This window comes from Euleptes europaea, chromosome 7, assembly GCF_029931775.1.
Source record: "Euleptes europaea isolate rEulEur1 chromosome 7, rEulEur1.hap1, whole genome shotgun sequence".
NCBI classification, from domain to species: domain Eukaryota; kingdom Metazoa; phylum Chordata; class Lepidosauria; order Squamata; family Sphaerodactylidae; genus Euleptes; species Euleptes europaea.
In genome coordinates, this window is record NC_079318.1 from 61,158,027 (window position 1) to 61,180,799 (window position 22,773).

The 22,773-nt window shown below is 44.9% G+C and overlaps 1 protein-coding gene across 1 annotated transcript; it reads right to left on the reverse strand.

Moving 5' to 3' along the window:
- Positions 1-4,857: 4,857 nt before the first annotated feature.
- Positions 4,858-21,709, reverse strand: GNMT (glycine N-methyltransferase). Its single transcript, XM_056852678.1, has 6 exons — positions 21,486-21,709; positions 19,028-19,155; positions 13,296-13,409; positions 11,182-11,324; positions 7,170-7,291; positions 4,858-5,043 (listed from the first exon to the last, which is right to left on the reverse strand). Exons 1-6 carry the CDS (start codon positions 21,689-21,691, stop codon positions 4,872-4,874), a joined length of 885 nt encoding a protein of 294 aa, XP_056708656.1. The 5' UTR covers positions 21,692-21,709; the 3' UTR covers positions 4,858-4,871.
- Between the last annotated feature and the right edge of the window lie 1,064 nt (positions 21,710-22,773).

The window sequence follows — 22,773 nt, forward strand, 5'->3', positions numbered from 1 at the left end:
GGGCATCCATGTTAACGTAGATGCAAGTGTTTTAATCCCAAATGTCATAGTGATTCACTGTAGATTCAATGTGGGTGTACTTTCATCTAGTTTCCTTAGGGACTAATTAGATGTGAAGGCATCCTTGTGGCTGCTGCAAAGAAGCAGTCCCAGCTAGGTTGGTCCTCAAGACATTGACTGTATGGAAAGTACAGCTTAGAAGTAGGGGGAAGGAAAATGATTTCTTACCTTCAGAGGAGCCCTTCAAATTTTATTAATTTTGAATCAGCTCTCCAAGGTGACTATCAGTAATTAAACCATAGTACAAGAATTAAAAGCAGCATAAAACACAGATAAAATCAACAAGAGAACAAAATCGATCCAGAAGCTATTTCCTGAGAACATGATTTCCAGGACAAAGCTGCCTCTTTGCAGGCACTGCAGGGCCAACAAGGAAGGGTTGGAAAGAGCTTTACTTAGGAAGGTGCTTCTAACTTTAATACTTCTGCTAATAAAGCTTTGGCTCACCCCTACTGCATTCAGCAGGGTCTCTGAGAAAAACAACGGTATCTATGCCCAAATAAGTGAGGGCTTTATCAGTTGAGACCATTGCTTTAAATTGAGTCCAGAACCAAATGGAAGCCAGCAAAGATGCGGTAAAAACTGTTGTTTCCCATGGCTCTCTGCATTATAAGGGTAGTTTCATTTTTAGTAGCTGTAGCTTCTGGACACTTTTTACTAAGAATTTACAGTAATTTAAGATTGTATTAAAACCTGAATTTTTTTTTTTTTTGTCCAGGGAAGGCACAGTTGGTGAGCCAACTGAAGCTGGTGAAAGGCACTGTACCCTACCCACTGAACATGCAGGATTAGTGTTGTGAATGTGAATTGTTAAGAGTGCAATTGTATCCAGCACCATATGGATTCCAGTTAAGACTTCCAATCAACTGGATTGTCTAATTTGTTCACCTAATGCCTTCAGTGAGCAAAAGCACCAATCAAGATTTCAGCTATCTTCCCACAATTTGATTGGTGCCATCTGCCTACTGCTGACAACGCAACCCAAGTCCTTGGGAGAGAGTGGGACCCCATCCAGGTTAGGAAGACCTCCAGCTCTTAGAATAAGAGACCTACATGGGCAGGTTGGTCCCACACTTTATGCTGTAGCAGTAGTCTAGCTACTTAATCATCAGCAGTTCCCTAGAATACCATAGAGGTATAGTAGCATTAACACATGGGAAAGAATATGTCCCTCCTCCAACTAATGAGTCAGCCAAATATTGGGTAGGAATATTACTGTTAGCTTGATCTTGCCACATCTCAGAAGCTAAGCAGGGTCGACCATGACAAGTATTTGGATGGGAGACCTCCAAGGAATACCAGGGTTGTGACATGGAGGCACGCAATGGCAAATCACCTCAGAACATCTCATGCTTTGTAAATCCCAGTAGGGGTCGTAATAAGTCAGATGTGACTTGATGACAAGAAATGAGTTTGTCTAGCTACACTGAGGCATTCCAGAACCCGTCTGGATCCATAGTGGATCACTTTTAATAGGTGGTTCATGATAAATGTGCTAGCTGTCACAGTAATGTCTACTCCCACTCAGTCTGGTCATCCATCCACTATAAACCCATCTGGCATAGAACAGTGAATTATCTGCCAAATATATTGTGCCTTTTGAATTTTTTAATAGCTTCATTGCCTGAAGGTTGCTCCCTCCCTGCCAACAAGGTGGCTGCTGCCAAATTTTAAAGTCCCCCAACACTTCACAGTATTCAGGTACCTCTACCGTGTGTCCATCACCACTTCCTGCCAGCTAAAAGAAACCTGCTAGACGGTAGAGTGATTGGCACACTAGCTGAAACCTCTTTCTGTTTCTCTGCCTCAGCTACACTGTTGATACAGGTTGTCTACTTTTGAGGGAAGCTTACTTTAATGATACTGTTCATATGGCCAATTCGGCCCTAAACGATGTCACACCGAGATCAAAATAAAGAAAAGGAACTATCTAAATAGCCCTTAAGAAAATTAGTATTTTTTAATCTTGATTGACTGGGAAAGAAATATGTAGTATTAAAACCCACCTCTGTTAAAAGAACCCTCAGATTATTCAGTTTAGAGACAGATTCCCGGATAAAAGGCTTTATCCACCTGTCTCTAGCCTCACTGAGCAAGTCGCAGCTAAACAAGGAATGCTAAAGAGTGTCTATTTGGCCAGAACCACATTGACACTCTCTCACAGTACGGTACCCTATTTAAACAACCCATTAACTCCCCTGATTGGATAGCATTCAGTCTAGACAACATAAATAATTGTATCGTGGCAAGTTTAGACTTCGGTATAGAGGTGAGCACACTCTACGTGCTATTGTAAAGCTTCCAGAATCCAGTTTTTGCAAGCAGCTCAAGGTGGAAGAAAGCGCTGCTGATGACCCATGCTCTTTTAGGTCAGAAAGAGAGATTCCTAAAGACTGGATTCAACATTCAACCAGTTTACTCCACGGGGTTTGATAAGAATCAGCTTGAATGGAGATTTACATCTTCTTCAACTCCGTGGAGAAAGAAATCTTAACCCAGAATCTAAAGGTCACAGCCCAAATCTGAGCTTCAAAGGGGACAAGGCCCATTTTGGCACGCAGAGATACCCCAGCAATACAGTTAGGAGCACCAGTAATTTTATGAAGAAAATAATTCAGAAGGGCTTTTGGAGGAAGCAAGGGAGAGAACCTGGTAATGGAATCTGCATGACACTGTGATAGACCACACTGACCACTGGTCCTAGCCCAATGCACATCTGGGGCAGGGATAGGGCCAGGGTATATCAATATGCCAACCTAGGTTTAAGTCACAGTCCATGATGATTTCCCCCCCACACACACACAAATAACATGGTGTTTTATAATTCAATAGGCTTAGGTGCAGTGGGAAGTTAACCTCATTCCTTACATCAGCTGTGATGGCAGGAGGACTGGGAGAAACAACATGGTGTATTTTGGACCCAACCAGATTTTCCACTTGATTAAAAGGGAGAAGGGTCCCCTTTGGCCACTAAAGAGGCATTGCTGTGGATCATGGGACTAAACTAAAAACTACATGCCTTTAAAGAAGGACACCCAAGATTGAGGGCTGGTACTTAGAAGGATCTGACTAAGAGCTACAGCTATCTTGACCTAACACTGCAGTCTACAGCCAAAGTACCGGTAATCTAATAGTCTAGCCCCTCCTCCAACATTTGAGTTGAGAGAACAATCTGTTGGCCCTACTGGTTAAATATGTATGACTGGATCCAGCTGAATCAATCCCATCAATTTAGCAGCAGCGGTTCTTGTTGCTCACATGCCCTGTTGCAACAACTTTAGTAGCTTTTTGCAAATGGGTGTGAAAAATTGCTGAAAAGGAGAAATGTATGTGTGCGTGTGGGGAAGGGGGATGTTTGCAAAACATGCCATTTGGGTTCAGTCTTCATTAAAGAGAAATATTTGGGAACAGTTTGGTGAAATTTGCCTTGGAAAGTGGGTAAGAAATTTGACCTGCAATTAGTTTGCTCCCATTTCAGCTTGAGCATAGGAAAGAAGTTAGGAATGGTGGCTGCTCTATGCCATGGCCTAGGCTGCCTCTATAACTGTCTTAAATACCTGTAAATATGCATTTGTTTTAATTTGCATTGGCTGTAATTCTGGCTCTGTTAGTAATAAGAAAGAGAAGGAACTATGCAGGTCACTGAAGCTTCCCATGCCACCCCACCCCTAGCAACCTTATATAGCTTCCTCTCTGGCTTTTGAGATTTCAGCAGATATTACCCTCACAAAAGGGGGGGGGGAGAGAGCAGAGACTTTTAGGCAGCCGAATTCTGACATTCCCCTATCCCCCAATTTCACGTTCTGCACTTGTTCTGATCCCCCTCATCCCACACTCTTAGCCTAGGTCTTAGCGAGTTGTCGCTAGAAAATGGTCACATACGCTTACTGGAGATCTCCTACATTAATGCTCACGATCAGCCCTAACCCTCAGGCAGCTTGTGAAAGTCCTTTCTAGTCTTGGGACAAGTTAGAATTAGGCCCCCAGCCTTTCAAACCAAACATAGCCAGTCTATAGTAAAAGTGAGAGCGTCTCAACCAGAAATGGGATTGCCAGACCACAGCTCAGCAAACTTGCCTCTGCCTCAAGATGTTCTGTCTCCTGCCCCTTCCTTTGCTGGTTCCTTCATCCAGCCATCTCTTGGCAAGGGTGGGGGGAGAGGACATCCATTTAACACAAACCTTCGATTACTGCGTTTATGGGGCACTGGGAAAAACAAACTGGATTTGCTTTGTCTTCAAAGAGACCCAACCGTCAAAAAACGTATGAGGCGCAGGAATATGTGCACCACACTAATATCACCAACCGCTAAAGAAGACTCTGGGAACCAATTTGTTCTCACAAACAAGCCACCACCAAACTGAATTGGGGCTACAGAAGAGATTCCTAACTAGGCAGAAGACTCCTACCCACAGGTTCCAAACAGCCAATACAATTCCTGTCTCCACATCTTCTGTCCCCAACCCACCAAGAAAACACACCCATCCACAATTAGCACCATTGATGCACATTATTCATGCAAGCAAAGGATGGGGGGAAAAGGCGCCAAGGGCAGAAAAATACAGTTTAACCAGTAACTAAACTTTGCATACAATTCAGATGCAAATCACCCCACTTCTTTCTCAGAGGTAACCAACCGTAGATTGGTGGGGAACTGGAGGAGGAAAGAGCCTTCCAGTTTTCCCTCTTCTGATTCAGGCACCTTCTGTACACATTCATTATCATTTAAACATGGTTGGAGTAGCAACTGGCCACCCCAACCATGGACAAGGGGCCCGAGAGGTTGGCTGGAGCATTCTCTACAGCAATTCTCATCCAGTTTTCTTCACCACGTGAATGAAGTAGCATGGCGTGTATTCCTGGCCTGGCTTGTAAGGTCTGAAGTCCCCCAGGACGCTGTGTTCACACTGGCCTTGTAGAGCATTTTTCAGAAGTTCCGTGAAAGGTTCCAAGCGGTGAGGGTAGTATGAAAGACGGAACTGACTGGGGAGGAGACAGAAGAGACAGTTAACAGCTCCATGGAGGCACAGAGCCAACGGCCGGCTACCTTACCCTCAAATCAAATTAGGAACCTCATAATACAGTGTTCAAAAAAATTCTGCCAACGGGACAGATGATACAAAATAGGATGACTATACATCATATATATGCTTTATTTTGAATTGTGAAATGTTTTGGAGGGGGTCATGGTAACAGTTGCAAACGTGGCAGGTCAGTAGCAAGGTGGGGGTAGTAACATTAAGATCCATAGAACAGGAGGAGAAAAAAACATGGTTGCACTTATTGCTAAGCCCTGAGTGGTCCCTGCCAAATGCGTAGGGTTATCCTAGAATTCTGCTCCAGCCAAGGTAACTCAGGGAGTGTTGATTACCTTCCTTGGAAGGATCCAGCAACTGTGGGGTGGTGGGGGTGCTGACAGAATACTGAGACGCTGGTGGTATTGCATAACATCCAGCAGAGATTCCTCCAGTCCTTCAGTTCATCTTCGGGTCTTCTGTGTGGTCCCCATGTGTGCCTGCACAGAAGACCAGTCGATGAGCAACACTTCACTGACTGGTCTTCTAAGTGTTGTTCATCGACTGGTCTTCTGTGTAGGCACACATGGGGACCACACAGAAACCATGAAGATGAACTGAAGGACTGGAGGAATCTGCTGGATGTTATGCAATCCAGCTTCTCAGTATTCTGTCAGCCCCCCCCCCCCGCCAACAGTTGCTGGATCCCTCCAAGGAAGGTAATCAACACTCCCTGATTTACCTTGGCTGGAGCAGAATTCTAGGAGGGGAGCCCTAAGCACTTGGCAGGGACCACTCAGGGGCTTAGCAGTTAGCAAGGACCAGCAACTGGAAGGTGGCCCAGCAATTGACAGCCAACAGATGTGGCCTATTTAGGAGAATGTCTTTATTTGGGGGAATTTCTTTCTTTAGATCAGATATTAGATTGTACAAGTTCTGTTTACCAAGTATATATATGAAAAACACAAGTTGCTTGCCTCTCCTTCTTCCCTACCTGTCTTGTACTCCCTCCAGAACTTGGATCTTATACACACACACCCTCTCCCTGTCCCACAATCTCCAGCCCTGACACAAATATTTGGGAAAGATCGTTTGCCAGGTGGAACAATACAGAATGCTAGAAAATGAAAGGAAAACAGTTGCTAGTTAGATCTACTTATAAAGTATAAGCATCTCTTCCCTGAGAGATGGATCCAGGCTTCTCCCAGCCCAGCATCTTGGTGTGGCAAAGACAGGACAGAGATGAGCCAAGGTCTCGACAACCAACACTTGCATTCACGGATCCCTATTTGTCATGTTTCTCTCTACTAGGGGAGTTCCCTTCCAGGGCCCATCAGAACTTGGCGTACAAATTCAAAATCACAGCAAGAAGACTTCTGACCAATCATTTCCCAAATAAAGGCTTGTGCCCAACACTAAAATTAGAGCTGTTGTGCAAACAAGTATGCCATGCCATGGGCACAAGGCAAGATGTAAGTGATGTTAAGGCTGGAAATACCCTTCTGGTCTCCCAGTGCTACTGGGAGGATCAGAGGCAGAGGCTGAAAGATGGTATCTGCACATGGCAATTCTACTCCTTCCTGCCCCAGCGTAAATTGCCATCTCCCTCCCAGGAAATGTAACTTGGTGTTCTTTTACCAGAGTAAAACAGGAAAAGCCTTTGTCATAAAAACATATGAAACCATCTGCGATAGCATCACTACTGGATTTCTCAGCAGCTTTGACCAAAAGATCTGGTAGCTTTCTTAGTCACCTCCTTTCATTTTCAAAGTAGTCAAGCTTCTTGTTGTTTGACTGCAAATTTTAACACCTAGATGATGCAGTATGTTTAGAATAGCCATTATTTCGGTTTAGAGGCACTGCCTTAGAATACAATCCCCAGTTATTCCCTCTTTATATCACTGGGATGGAAGGGGAATCTCGCAAACTGGAGGATGTTCTTTCCACAAAATATGTTATGTTTACACAAATGCCTTCTGTCTAGAGCCTTTGCATACTGGTCCCAGGCACTCGCTGACTTTGTTGGGCTGGCTGGGGCCACAAATCTGTCATGGAATCCATGAGGATACGAGATGGGTTTTGAACAAAATGTACCTCAATTCTGGGCTCCCGTCATTCCCTTCGGGAGGCACCTGCACTGTATAGTCCAATGTCACCATACTCGGTTTGTTATTCACGAGGAGTACAGATGTGGCGATGTTCTTAGTTAAGTCACTCTGCAAGAGAGAAGAATTTACACTTTTTGGTTTCCTTCTCCCCTTTGATGCTCCCCTGGCCATCCCTTGCTTATTTGGAGCCTCACCTCTGGGCCAATGATGCAACTGTGAGACTTCTACAACCACCACCCTTCTTCCTGTACTGCCTGACAGATACACATGAAGTTGCCTTGTACTGAATCAGACCCTTGGTCCATCAGTCAGTATTGTCTACTCAGACCAGCAGCAGCTCTCCAGGGTCTCAGGCTGAGGTCCTTCACATCACCTACTTGCTTAGTCCCTTTAACTGGAGATGCCGGGGATTGAACCTGGGGCCTTCTGCATACCAAGCAGAGGCTCTACCACTGAGCCACCGCCCCTCCCCGATACAACAGTAACTTCACCGTTCTTCCATTTTCTCCACAAATAAAATAATTTGTTCCCAGACATGAAAGTTCTGTAGACCCAGTTTTTATTATCAGAACAGGGAGTTCTGTGTTGCCCCATTTCACCTGACATGTCCACCCCTCCCTCCTGGAGAAAAAAAAACCTGCTGCTTCCATAAAGGGTGAAATGATGTTCGGGAACCCTGTGCAAAATGTCATCACTATTGTAGAGGAGGGGGAATAACACTTCCCCTGCAACCCCCTCCCTCCAGCTGCTTTTAACCAACTTGATGTGGTAAGTGCAAAAGACAGGAGGGCGGAACGTTAAGTAATGAAGAAGATTTTGCAGCACAGCAGTGACGGCCAGGATTGCCCAGTCATTGGCAATAGGGCCAGCATCCCAGTTGGCTCCATGTCTACTGCCCTGCTTAGCTAGTAATTGGGAAGGTGCTGTTGGGGATCAATATTTGCTCACCCCAATGGGCAACAGTGCTTCCAAAAGCAGCCAGGCGGGAAGGGTGATGGCTAGCTGAGTAAAATTTTAGTTATAACTAGATGTATTTTATCATATTGCACTAGATGTATTTTATCATATTGCACTAGATGTATTTTATCATATTGCACTAGATGTATTTTATCATATTGCACTAGATGTATTTTATCATATTGCACTAGATGTATTTTATCATATTGTACTATGTATTGTATTGTATTTTAATCATGATGTGAGCCTCTCTGAGCCCGGCATTGCCGGGGGAGGGCAGGATAGAAATAAAAGATTATTGTTGTTGTTGTTATTATTATTCAGACTGGGACTGCAGTGCAATCCAAGCATTTTTTTTAAACTCTCCCCATCATTTCCCCAATCTTCAAGCCTCAGAAGAGGGGGAAAGATGTATATTATGAAGAAGAGAGTAGGTTTTTATACCCCGCTTTTCTCTTACCTGAAGGAGTCTCAAAGCGGCTTACAGTCACATTTCCCCCCAACAGGTGCCTTGTGAGGTACATGAGGCTGAGAGAGTTTGGAGAGAAACTGTGACTAGCCCAAGGTCACCCAGCAGGCTTCATGTGGAGGAGTGGGGAATCAAACCCGGTTCTCCAGATTAGAGTCTGCCGCTTTTAACCACTATACCACGCTGGCTCTCTATGCCTGCCTTTTTACCCTTCTAGGGCTGAAAGTAGCCTGAGAGTAAAATAAGAGAAACATTTTCCCAGTATTGCAGCCTCAATCTACATCCAGACCCCTTCCCCCCACCGGTTGCTTTTAGTGCTCAATTATATGTATGGGGATCAAAACATAGATTCCTGGTGTCCTGCGTGGGCAGTCAGATATGAATAGATATATTTTATCCCACTCTTGCTCCAAGCACCTTGGTCCATGGTTCTCCTCATTTTATCCTCATAACAAGCCTGGGAAGTACAGTTGACTGAGAGTGTGACAGGCCCGAAGGGCTCCCAGCAAGCTTAATGGCAGAGTGGGGAACTGAACCCAGGCCTCCCAGATCCTAATAAGACACGGTAACAACTACACCACAACAGCTCTAGCGTAGAGCTACAGGTCTGGCAACTCAAGGCCTCTGGTTCTAGGCTTATATCACATTGTGGTCTGAAGGAAGAAAGGTCAACTGTGAGGAAGCTGAATTGTCCAGCTTGCCTCTTCTATAGTTTTACAAGCTGCCAACAATATTGAGGTGGCAATGCAGTGGGAATGATCAGCTATTAAAGGAACTGAGACCAGCCTCCTTCCTTTCACCACTGCTGTCTGTGTTTCCCCTTCAAATGTTCTAACCAAGAACCCAGATGCCTGAGTCAGAGGGTCTGTGGTAGAGTTGCCAGCTCCGGATTGGGAAATACCTGGAGATTTTGGGGGAGAGCCTGAGGAGAAGGGGAGGGGGGGGGACTTCAATGCCATAGAGTCCAATAGCCAAAGCGGCCATTTTCTCCAGGGGAACTGATCTCTATTGGCTGGAGATCAGTTGTAATAGCGGGAGGTCTCCAGCCACCACCTGGAGGTTGGCAACCCTAGTCTGTGGACAAAGTAAGACCGGATTCAAGCATTCAGATAGAGCACATGGTACAGTCCTCATGAGCCAGAAGAGAGGTGCATTACTGAAATACTAGATGTGAGAGATCTTCCAAGTGTAAAACTCACTGTACGCACTAGCAGGGCCAGGAGATGGCTGTGCTGGATGCCAGCAACCTAATGTGTTTTCTTCACCTGTGCGGGAAATTTTATTTAGGTGTGGGCACACATTCAAAAATACAATTCCCCCCTTGCTTTTGGAGATGGTATAGTCCTCATCGACTCTACAATGTGTCAGCTCTGAGCAGCCAAAGGAGAACAAAATTTTGTTCTGCGCTGGGGGAGCTACAGAAAACCCTGAGTATGGCCTATTTTTTTAGGAATCCATCTAGCACAACTGTATCCTGTCCTTCTTTCAAAGGGCTCAGAGTGGCATACATGGTTTCCCCCTCCTCCATTTTAGCTTTGCTACAATCCTGTGTGGTAAGTCCCTATCTCTTCAATCTATATGCAGAACATATAATTAGGAAAGCTGGATTAGATGAACGTGGAGTGAAAATTGGAGGGAGGAGCATTAATAATTTGAGATATGCTGATGACACTACATTATTGGCATAAAATAGTGAAGATTTGAAACAACTACTGCTGAAAGTTAAAAGAGAAAGTGCCAAAGCAGGACTACAGCTGAACATCAAGAAAACAAAAGTAATGACTACAGGAGAATTACACAACTTTAAGGTTGACAATGAGGAAATTGAAATTATTCAAGACTCTATTCCTTGGCTCCACCATCAACCAAAAGGGAGACTGCAGCCAAGAAATTAGAAGGAGATTGAGACTGGGAAGGGCAGCCATGAAGGAGCTAGAAAAGATTTTGAAGTGTAAGGATGTGACTCTGGCCACCAAGACTAGATCAGTTCATGCCATCATATTGCCTATTACTATGTATGGGTGTGAAAGCTGGACTGTGAAGAAAGCTGATAGGAAGAAAATAGATTCCTTTGAAATGTGGTGTTGGAGGAGAGTGTTACGGATTCCGTGGACTGCCAAAGAAACAAATCAGTGGGTTATAGATCAAATCAAGCCTGAACTGACCCTAGAAGCTAAAATGACTAAACTGAGGCTATCGTATTTTGGTCACATCATGAGACGACAAGAGTCACTGGAAAAGCCCGTCATGATAGGAAAGTTGGGGGCAGCAGGAAAAGAGGAAGACCCAACAAGAGATGGATTGACTCAATAAAGGAAGCCACAGCCTTCAATTTGCAAGATCTGAGCAAGGCTGTCAAAAATAGGACATTTTGGAGGACTTTCATTCATAGGGTCGCCATGAATCGGAAGCGACTTGACGGCACTTAACACACACACACACACACACACAAGTCAGGATGAACGAGAGTGACTGCCCAAGTTCACCCAGCAAGCTTCAAAGCTGAGTGGGTATTTGATCCTGGTTTTCCTAGATCCTGCCCTGACAAACTCACACCACACTGGTTCTCTACCTTGTAGTAGATGTTCTTCCCTGGTGGGGCACAGCCTGTTTCCAGGATGTAGTCATAGTTACGGTGATCAATCACGAGGATGCCGCCGGGACGCACCATACTGGCAATATTCTTAAGAGCCTGTTTATGAGCACTTTGGTCACCTAGGAGAAGACACAGCACTGAGCTAAATTCCTTCTGAGTCCCTTTAGATTTGCCCTTCCACCACAAGCCTGAGGGACCTGCAATGCCCCACTTGTGTATTCTGTCCCCTATCAAGCAAGAAGAACTTAATTCTGGGTTTGAACAGCCTCTGACAGTGGGTCATAATAGGCTCAAATCATCCAGAAACAATATGTGGATAATCTCTAGTGGGTAAGGACACCATGCATCATGTGGCCTATGCCACCTGCTTGACACATACACTAGGCCACAGCATAACATAGGTGGGAATGAAAGCAGGGCTTGAAGGCCAACAGAAGACTCCACAACATTACGCAGCTCCAAATCTAATCATGCATTTCACTTTGAATGGGATTTGAGAGGCACAATGAGGGGAGTTGGATTATCAGAAAAAGACGCGGTTCCAGCAATTACACTGCATGTTTGTATGGGTGGGTGCATAGTTCCCTTTCAAAAATATGTGTGCCACTTCCCTGTCTAACAGACACACATAAAGGGCGAAAACGCATGGTCATTTTATCCTCCTTCAATCCCTGTTTCAGCCAGGATTCAGCCAGGATCAAACGCATGTGTTTCGCCTAATGTGCGTTCGATCCTGGCTAAAACAGGGATTAAAAGAGGATAAAGCGACCGTGTGTTTTCGCCCCATGACACCCTTCTATTGGCTCTGGTTGCCTCATAAAGTCTTCACCAAACAGCAATGTGCTAAAACTGATTTGTCAAGGGTCCAACCTTAAGTCCCATCCCATCTTTCTATCCTTCTTTCTTGGTCTACTCTAGTTCATGTCCTTTGGTCCTTTAAACCCATCACCTTGGTCATCCAAAAGGTCTCCTGGTTCCTTAAATAAATGAGCCCTTTTCCTCCTGCTGTCTCTTATGCCTGAAACCTTCTCCCAATACATCAGAATGATGCCTCCCTTTTCCCTTCAAATCCCTCCTCAAAAACTTACCTGTAAGGCCACAGCATCATCATGAGCCTGGCTTCAGCCAGGAAAGGCAGGATAGATATTGAACATAATAAATAATAAATAATCCCCAGAAAAATAAAGTCTAAGATTGCATAACCGCATTTGCTCATGTTCCCTCTCTACTTCTCCCCTATTATGAAAACTTAGCTGATATGAAGCTTCAGACAGGAACCCAGCAAGGGAGGTTACTCTTGGGAACGTATCTGCCAGATGAATAAGTTCTGGGTTGAGCTTCTATTGCCCTTCCTGCTATAGATATTTAAGTCTGGGTGTGGCCAGAGGTGTGAGTCTTCAGCTTGCAACCAGTAGCCCTTTTTGAGGTGGCCCAAGGGATCCAGAACCAGTCCAGGAGTTGCATTGTACACATTTTGGTTGGGGTTTCCCCCCCTATTTTTTGTTGCTTGTTTGTCTCAGTAACATTTTTGGATCTCTTTGTAAGCTGCTCTGAGTCCCCAGTGGGGTAAAAAGCAGGACAGAAATATTTAAATAAACAAACCTATCTTTGTTTGCTTGCATTATTCTGTAATAAAGTATTCCGTAATGGCCATGCTAGAGTAGCCATGTATCGTCTGCTTTTCAAATCAAATTTACATCAGTTGGAGGCAACTGCTTGTATTTAGGATGCATGGATTCCCTGGCCAACTTGATTTGTAAGCTTAAACAGCATCCTTGAAAATGGAGTCTGCGTATCATTTTCTTTTTTAGATCTTCACAAAACCACCCAGCCATTTTCCCCCCCAATGGATTTTTCCTGACTGAAAGACTCCCAAGTAGCCTGAAGAAAGGCTCTGATGAGAAAAAGCACAGCCACAATGGCCTGCACCCAACTCCGTCTATAGCAGCTAGATAACGGTGTTGATCCTTGGAAGTAAACACAAGACCATCAGTGCAGTCCTAAGCAGAGCTACGCCTTTCTAAGCCCACTGGCTTCAGTAGACTTAGATGGGCACAAATCTCCTCAGGATCATCCTGTGTGACACTCACCTTTGAAATCTGGGAGATGTGCAAAGGAATTCCCAAGGCAGATGACGGCATCAAAACCATCGCCAGGCTTCTGCAGATCTTGTGCCAGGGTGAGCCAGTTGGCCTCCTCAATGACTGCAAAACAGAAGGAGAGATTACACTTAGGCTGAGGAAGTCACCTCGACCTCCTCACACTTCCAGTGGCATCTGGAAGAGAAAGCATCTGGTTCCCTGTGCATACTGAAAATGGCTAAATGTTCAGTGAATGATGCCACCATGTTGGGAAGGGGGGGGGAAGTTCAATGGAAAACAGCTTGCTAAGCAGTGAACATGACCCCCAAGTTCTTTCCCTCTATTCCCCAAAAGGCAGTATTCTACTGCTGAGACATTCTTGTGGGAATGGCCATTGGGCACGCCAGCCAAGAATGGAAACTCCTCTTTCTGCGATTATGTGGAGATGATGACCTCCATCATGCTCAGCTCGGGAAATGCTGTCTGATCACTGCTGGGGACAAGAGCTCGCATCCTACGCAGTGCAAGCATAGCCCCCCAGCCCTCCTGATACAGCCTTCTTTTGATGCCCAAAAGCGTGTTCCAATGGGTCAGTGGATACCCTGAAACACCATGTTGGTCAGAATGGGGGAGCTATAGTGAAAGAGGGGAATTGGCAAAAATTGTCCTCCCTCCTTTGTAGGGTTGCCAACCTCCTAGTGAGGCCTGGCAATCTCCCATTATTACAATTGATCTCTAGGCAATAGAGATCACTTCCCCTGGAGAAAATGGCTGCTTTGGAGGGTGGACTCTATGGTATTGTACCATACGGAGGTCCCTCCCCTCCCCATACCCCACCCTCCCCAGGCTCCACCCCCAAATCTACAGGTATTTCCCAACCCAGAGCTGGCAACCCTACTCCTTTGACAAGTGGAAAGTACCTGGAGAAAGTGGAAGGGTAGATTAGGATCCAAGCCATTGTGCTGGATGGCATGGATTTAGGCCTGTCCCAGTAAAGCAATTCTTAAATTTCCAATCTCTCACTGATGGTTGTATGCATTTCTGAGATTCTTTTGGGTTGGGATAGAAAATTAATCTCTAGTACTGGGAACAGTGCTATAGTTAGATGCAGGGGTTAGAGAAAATATTGCTTTCAGCATCCTGGGTGCTGGAGCTTGTAAACCTATTCTCCTGGCTGGGCATACAAAATAATTAGGGTTGCCAGGTCCCTCTTTGCCACCAGCAGGTTTTTGGGGCAATGCCTGAGGAGGGCGAGGTTTGGGGAGGGGAGGTACTTCAATGCCATAGAGTCCAATTGCCAAAGAGGTCATTTGTTCCAGGTGAACTGATCTCTAACTGCTGGAGATCAGTTGTAATAGCATCAGATTTCCAGCTAGTGCCTGGAGGTTGGCAACTCAAAAATAATATTGATCTGGCAACTCCGCCAGTCGGTGCTCCAACACACCACACAAACAGGTAGAGTTGCCAAATCAATTTTATTTTAAAAATAAACACTTTGGAGCTCTATCACCTGAAATAATGAAAATCTACTATCGTACTCTTTGGAAGCATAGAACTGCTGCATTTCCATTGTGTTCTATGGGGCTCTGATGTTACAGAACATGGGCTGAGCCTTTCAAACAATGGGAATGTGGGGGACGCTATCAGAAGGGGATGGGATGTAGAACATGTCACAGGTGTATAGCTAAGTGGATTTCAATTAAAATAGACAGAGAATTCTCCCCGTCCAATATCCCAGTGGAATCAAGCTTCTGTGTGACAAGGAAGATCTGCCCACAGAAGGAGAGCTGTACACTGGGTGGAGATACACAAATCTGCACTCGCGTTGCCCAATACACTCAGGTAAGGAACACACAGCGGTCTTCACCGGCCCTGCGCATGGGAATGTGTCTTCCCATCTATATTTGCAGCATGGATACAAATGTGCAACGCCATTCAGCTGCAGTTCAGTTCCACACACACACACAAATCATGGGCCATTATCTCTGGACCAGAGCCCATGACTTCTCCTCAATAAAAAGCCACAATCAAGGCCATAATCTTCTCTAGGCTAGGATTTTGCATGTACCATTTTGTAATTAATTTACTGGCTCTGCCCTGCTTTCTAGAAAAGTGCTGGCTCCTCAGAAACGATAAATTATTGGCCAGTTTCCCTCACAAACTGGCCCGAGACAGCTACAGTCTGTTCCTAATGCATTCCCTCTGCTAGCCTGCTTTATCATAGATTCTGAGACCTTCCAAGTCTCCTGAGAAAGGAATATCAGCCTCCACATTCTGGAAGCCCAAATCCTATCTCCAATATTCACTGATTTAACCTGCTTCCCCTCAAAATAGATTCTGAGACCTATATTGTCTCCCGAGAAAGGACCTCTCCCAACTAACACTCTGGAGAAGCAAACCCAATCTGATCTGACACTCTTTAAAACAACTTTCTCTCTGTCCCCCCTTCCCATCTGGCTTCCTTAGCTATTCATGGACCCTGATAGGATGCATACAAACCAAACAGGCATATAAGAGACTGGTGACTGACAGAAAGGGCCAGGACACCTGCCCATCTGTCAATTTAGGTCATCCAGCTTTTCTGGTACCCTATTTCACATCCTCCTGTAGACTCTTCTCAACAGAGATGCTTCAGCAAGTATCATTAATTAGCATACACTTTTATATGCAAGCATTAATGAGAAGGCCAAGGCTAGTCCTTAAGAAACTAGATGAGCATGCCTATATGTTCTTATGTTATGTTCTTAGTCTTTCCACAGATTCTGAAGCAGCTCCCCTTCCCTGCCATACAACCAGGACTGAGGCCACCCCCCGCCTCACACTGCAGGCAGACCAACCTGTCTTGAATGCAGTTCACAAGGGCTTAAAATGACATTACATAAACAGATCCAGTGGCAGAGTTCACCGAAGCAGATGGCACAACAGATCTTTCCCTGCCTTCCCCAAACACCCTGCTCTTTGCCTCGAAACTCCTCTTAAAATTGGGAGAGATTTTCTTGTCTTCCTGTCTTTTTTCAGGTCTGATTTTTGGCATTTTTAAACTTCAAATGCAAAAAGGCATTTTCTTCAGTATGGATGTGAGCCATCTCACAGCCAGTGTCCTGTCCTAATCTTGGTCCTTTAACTTCCGTTTTCTCCGCTAAAATAGTAATTTATTATTCACTGGAAGTGTAATTTCTGAACTGATCTTTAATAATCTTGTTCCCTGAGAGGAAACAGTGATAATTAACTTTTTCTCTATGTCCGTGAAGCAAATGTTCATTTCACTTTTACAAGCATTTATTGTATGGTTACAAAATCATAATCATTTAAAATAACAATGAATGGCAATCACTTTGGCTGCAAAAAAAAGCCAAAATAAGATTATTAAAGATTAATTCAGGAAGGCTGTAGTCATCATAAATGAATAGGAAGTAACTAATTAAGCTGAGTAACATAAGCACCTGTGATGAGGAAAGGGGAAAAAAGAGACCATTGTAGGGGACAGTGGTTTGCTGAATGGGACTCACTTCCCCACTGATTATGGGGGGGAAATAGCTGATCCCAGCAAAAGTGTCCCAGTTTTCAGGAAACCTTAAAAAAAACTTTAAAAAAAAAACACTTTTGCAATTGCAGTTGTAAGGGACTTCTTAGGGTCACACAACCACCAATTTCCGCTACGTGGAAACTTAATAAAAAGTACAGCCTATATCTGATTTTTAAAAATTTCATCTCAAGGCTGCTTCCTCATAAAACAGCAGCATAAAGATGTCTAGAGGGCATCAACAACCAGGTAGAGGTTCTACTGAAGCCTGGATAGGACTTTTATGACCAACAGACGAAACCATGGAAAGAGACAGACATTCCAAGTCCAAAGCTCCCTGAGAGTGTCAGAAAGTTATGAAACTATGAAGATCACTAACAGGATTGTTTATAGTCTGTCATTCAAATGTAGTAGGTTTCAGACTGGGCAGACATTGCCATTGTCTGGAAGATTCTCTATTATCTGTCAGATTTTTATTTCAACCTTCTTCCAAAGAGCTCAAGGCAGGATATACATCCTTCTTCCTTCCCGTTTTATCCTCCTAACAACCCTGTGAGGTAGCTTAAGCTGAGAAAGTATAGTTGGCCCAAAGTCGCCCAGTGAGATTTGTGGTCATGTGTGGATTTGAACCTAGGTCTGCCAAGTCCTAGTCGGACACTCTAGCCCCGCCCCCCCACTACACTGGCTCTCAAAGAGACAGCAGAATCCACTAAGAACACCAGTGCGCAGGAGGAGGGGCTTCATTGTTCTGCATCGCTCACTGCCAGTGAATGCAAGAAGCAGAATAATACATTATGCAAACTAAGGAAACCTATAAAAATGTATGCAATTTGCATAATGACACTGTGACTTCCTTGGTTCTATTTTTAAACCTTTTTAAAAGTGCAAACACAGCCCTAATCACCAAGACAGCAGCCTGCAGTAAGCCCTGAGCACAAACATCTTAGTGAATACATTGATCCACAGTGATTATTGGTTAACTCCCCCAAAGTCCTTATGTATCTGTTCCTTTTTGTGAATCAGGCAACATTTATTGAGTTTACAGGCCGTTGGTCTACCACACTCAGTGCTGTCTACCCTGACATGCAGCAGCTCTACAGGGTCTTGGGCAGGGAAGGACCTCTGGTGATACCAGGGTCTGAAGCTGAGAACACCACCTCTGAGCCACAGCCTCTCTCACCCACAAGTCACACTCATAACCTCATAGGCACAAACAGAAACTCTAGCAGTCTTTATTTCATCACTCAGGTTTCAAAAGACTGAGACAGTTCATCTTTATATGTTTACATGCTCATAAATACACACTGTGAAGTCAAGAATGGGGACAGTCCCATCTTGGGGCTGGCGAGGAGGGTTCTCCCCATTGTCTTTGCAGGTCAATATTCTAGACAAGGAACCTTCCCCCCTTAACTCCACACCAATTTCAGCGCATAGATAGGATGTGTGTCAACAAGCAGTTCATTATGCCAGCTGCATTCCCCTGACTGCTTAAATAGCACTGATCGTATTTCACCATACACTCCCCTCTGCATAAACGTTCCTGCAAACCCATGTAAATACAGCTCAGCAGAGATGCTCAACCCTGTCATTGCAAGCATTCAAAATCAGACACCTAAACTGCTTAGCACAAGAGTAATCAGGGCCCATTACAGCCCTTTATGGCCTATGGCTAGAATTATAAACTGAGTGATCAGCATGTTCATGTATGTAGCAGGGAGGTCAGAGAGAGTTAACTCTCCATGTCTTAGAAGGGCTTTTCTATTGTACAGGTCAGCTAACCTCAACATTAGAGAAAGCAGCATTTGATAAAGAATACTAAAGAACTGAACTGATTGCTTTGTCCAGTAACTTCTAACTAATGAAGGCAGAACTGAGACATGTTTACTTTTTGTGGCTATTTTGATTCTGGTGCGTTAAATAATAGATTTTTCAAAAATGTAAATTATAAAGATGATCTTTGCTTTGCATTCGCTATATCTTTTTTTATTAATCTTTGATTAATAAAAAGATATAACTAATTCTATTATTCTATATCCTTTGTTATTATCTCTAGGTTATCTCACACTTCCTGCATAAATCTAAAAGAAGCGCTTCTATAGAGATTTAGGCAAAATGCAGATATCTCAAAATTTTGCAAGTTAAAATGCAGACTTTTAAACAGCCCACTAAGGATTCATCATTCAGCTGATGGTCTTAACCCAAACAAAGGCTACCATACCCCAGTTGTCAAAAGGTTCCTCTTTCCGACGATTCCACCGCTCCTTCAGAGCATATTTCAGCATCTTGTCGCTGGCATCCACGCTGGTGACAGTGAACCCTTCCTCAACCAGCATGATGGAGTCCACCCTATAGAACAGAAAAGAAGATATTCACATAACCCTGAGAAATGAGGCTTCTGTTCATAACATTTCCCTGTATTGCTGTTCAGCAAAGATGGAACATGGGTAAATGAATCACCCCATGGGAACAGGGCAATGCACAGTGTATGTAGGAGCCCCGTGGCACAGGTAAGCTGCAGCACTGCAGTCCAAGCTCTGTTCGTGACCTGAGTTCGATCCCAACGGAAGTCGGTTTCAGGTAGCTGGCTAAAGGTTGACTCAGCCTTCCATCCTTCCAAGGTTGGTAAAATGAGTACCCAGCTTGCTGGGGGTAAAGTGAAGATGACTGGGGAAGGCAATGGCAAACCACCCCGTAAAACATAGTCTTCCTAGGAAACGTCAGGATATGACATCACCCCATGGGTCAGTAATGACCTGGTGCTTGCACAGGGGACTACATTTACCTTTTTATAGTGTATCTATCAGGTGACTACATAACGTACCCTTGTATTTGAGTTTAACTAGTCCAAGGAAACCACTTTTGAGGAAGCCAGTGCAGTATAGTGTTGGACTAGGCTCTGGGAAACCCATGTTCAGACCCCCATTCTGCCATGGATGTTTGCTGGGTGTCCTTAGGTCAGTCACTCTCTCAGTCTAACCTAGCTCACAGAGGATAAAATGAAGGAAGGGAGAACAATGTACATCACTCTGAGTGATGAGGATGCTTTGTTCACAGAAACAAACAAAGTGATGTTCCCGCCAGACCTGGAAACTGTACGTAGGAGCTTGTTTTCTTCTTCAGATTCAGACAGTGAGAGAAAGTAAGGAACATGATGTGAAATGACAGTGTAGACTCTGCCGGCTACATTTCCTTTGGCTGAACATCCACCAGGGCTGAAATGGTTGGTCAATTAATCAACTGAAACTTTGATGTACTAAAAAAACTCCTCTGACTAATTGGGCAGCAGACTTTTTACAAAAATGAATTATTTTTTCAGATACATATAAGAAATGGATGGGGGGTATTATCACAGAAGAGGATTCCCCCTTTCTCTCACACACAGGAAGAAATACCTCTTCTGAAATATAAAACATGCAGCCAGTAGCACTTTTAAACTAAACAAACAACATTTCTTCCAGCATAACCTTTCATCAGTCAGAGCTCACTTCAGTGCATCTGCAGAAATGGGCTCTGACTCGTGAAAACTTATGGTGCTGTGACGTACAGGCATTCCCCCCTTATATAATTAACTCATATACAAAATCTATGCAGATCTAATCCATTAATTTATTTATACCCATCAATGAAAGCTTCTTTAGCCTTACTGGCCTCTCCGGTATAAGTCTTCCAGAGATTGGGAGCAACAGGGTGCTTGCAGATAGAAGCAGAAGGGGGGCGGCATAGAAGAGGGGCCACTGGAGCAACAGAAAGGGATAAACTGGCAAAAATGGATTTCACTATTTTAGTTAGTGAGTTATAGAAACAAGTTTTATTACTTTTCTATTTTACTGTTAATAATGTAATTTTTAAAACTGTTTAGACACTTCTTCGGAAGTCTGGTGATGGGTCACTTTTTAAGGTGGGTGGAGGGTTAAAAGGGTATTTTTGTTTTTTGAACTTTATCACTTTGTAACTATGAATGTATTAATTAGAGCATATAATTGATACTCTTTTGTATTTTCTTTTTATTATTGTATTTGTTTGTTTTGTTTTATGTTATAAAAATAAAAAAAAATTTAAAAAAAGAACAAACCAGAAAGAGAAAGAAGGGGGCTGGGTGGGTGGAGGAGCAAAGAAAGCTGTTGCTGCTTTTCCCATCCTCAATGGAAGAGGCTTCCCTGCCCATTGGGGAGATCGCCCCTCCCTCTCCATTCTCCCAAGGCTTTCATGCTGCCCCTAGGATGATAAAAGGGTGGGTTTCCATCCCTCTTTCAATGCATACTGGAGGGGCTGAAGCAGGGGGTCCGAATCCACATGAGCAGCTTTTTGTCTGCGCGCGGATCCAGAAGAAGCGTTTGTCGACACGAAATGCAAGCTTGGCCGTTTATGCAGGGGAGGTTTCGCCTTGGCTTTGCAGCTGTCTAGATGCAGATATTTCCCCCATCTGAATTCTCAAAACTCTGCATGGGGGCCTACTGTTGAGTTTTGAGTATTTGGACGGGGGCGGGGGCGGGAATCGCATCTAGAGAGTGTCAAATCCAAGGCAAAACCTCCCATGCGTAAATGGCCCTTGCCAGCCAGCCAGCCGGCCGGCCTGCCCTCCCCACGCTGGAGAGCTCCCTGGGGAAGGCGCCGCAGGCCTCGCCAGGGCAGGTGCTCCCTCCCTCCCTCCCTCCCTCGCCCGCCTGCTGACTCACCCGGTCCCGCAGGCCACGTCGAGCACCGTGCGGCAGCGCTGAGCCCGCAGCAGCGCCACCAGCCAGCTCTTGTACTCGGCGGTGCGGCTCCGCGTGTCGCCGATGTAGAGCTGCCAGACGCGCGCCGCTTTGCCGTCCGCGTACTGGTCCGGCAGCCCCTCGGCCGCCACGCCCAGCGAGCGCGTCCGGTAGATGCTGTCCACCATGCCGGCGGCGGCAGAGGCGGCGACCCCGCGCCAGACACCCACCGAGCGAGCGAGCGAGCGACCCACCGCCTGCCCCCCACCGCCCGCCTGCCCGCCCGGGGCTGCTCGCAGCTGCTCTCCGCCGGCGCCGCCAATGAGGAGCAACCGCACGCCCAGCGGCCGGGAGCAAGCCGAGCTCTGGCTGCCAAGGGGCCGCCCCCTGTGACAACCGGCCAATGAGGAGCGCGTTCGGGGACACACCCTCCGCCCCGGCTCCGCCTCCCTAACAAGCTCAGGCCTGCCGGGTCAGGCACAAGAGGACAGCATCAAACAATAATCATATATGCCATTAAAGGTTTATATAATATATATAAATAAAGGTATATATATCTCTCTCTCAGAAGCTAAGCAGGGTCAGCCCTGGTTAGTATTTGGATGGGAGACCCCCAAGGAAGTCCAGGGTTGCTGTGCAGAGGAAGGCACTGGCAAAAACCACCTCTGTTAGTCTCTTGCCATGAAAACCCCAAAACAGGGGTCGCCATAAGTCGGCTGCGACTTGACAGCACTTTACACACACACACACACATATAAATATATAATAATATATCCCATTAAAGGTTTTATGAATGAAAAGCAATAATCATGCCGCTTCCAGTTTTCAAAGCATTTATTACTCACGTTCACAGTGGGTCGCCGTGTTAGTCTGTCTGCAGTAGTAGAAAAGGGCAAGAGTCCAGGAGCACCTTAAAGACTAACAAAAATATTTTCTGGCTCCCACGAAAGCTCATACCCTGCCAGAAAATATTTTTGTTAGTCTTTAAGGTGCTACTGGACTATTACGTTGTTTATTATTCTGGTCTGATATTTCCAGGGTTCAAAGTACTTCACGTATATTATAATAATCCTAATATTCCTTACAACAGCTCTCTGAGGTGGGGCCTTTCCTTTGCATCCAACACCCATTTAGTTTACTTTTTCTTTTCTTTCTCTGTCACTGGTCACACATCTCTTTCTGTTTCTTTTCAGCATCTTGGGTTTCTACAACTAAACAGAATGACAAACTAGAATGTAAAAAAAAAGATTAATTAAAAATCCAGGGAGTA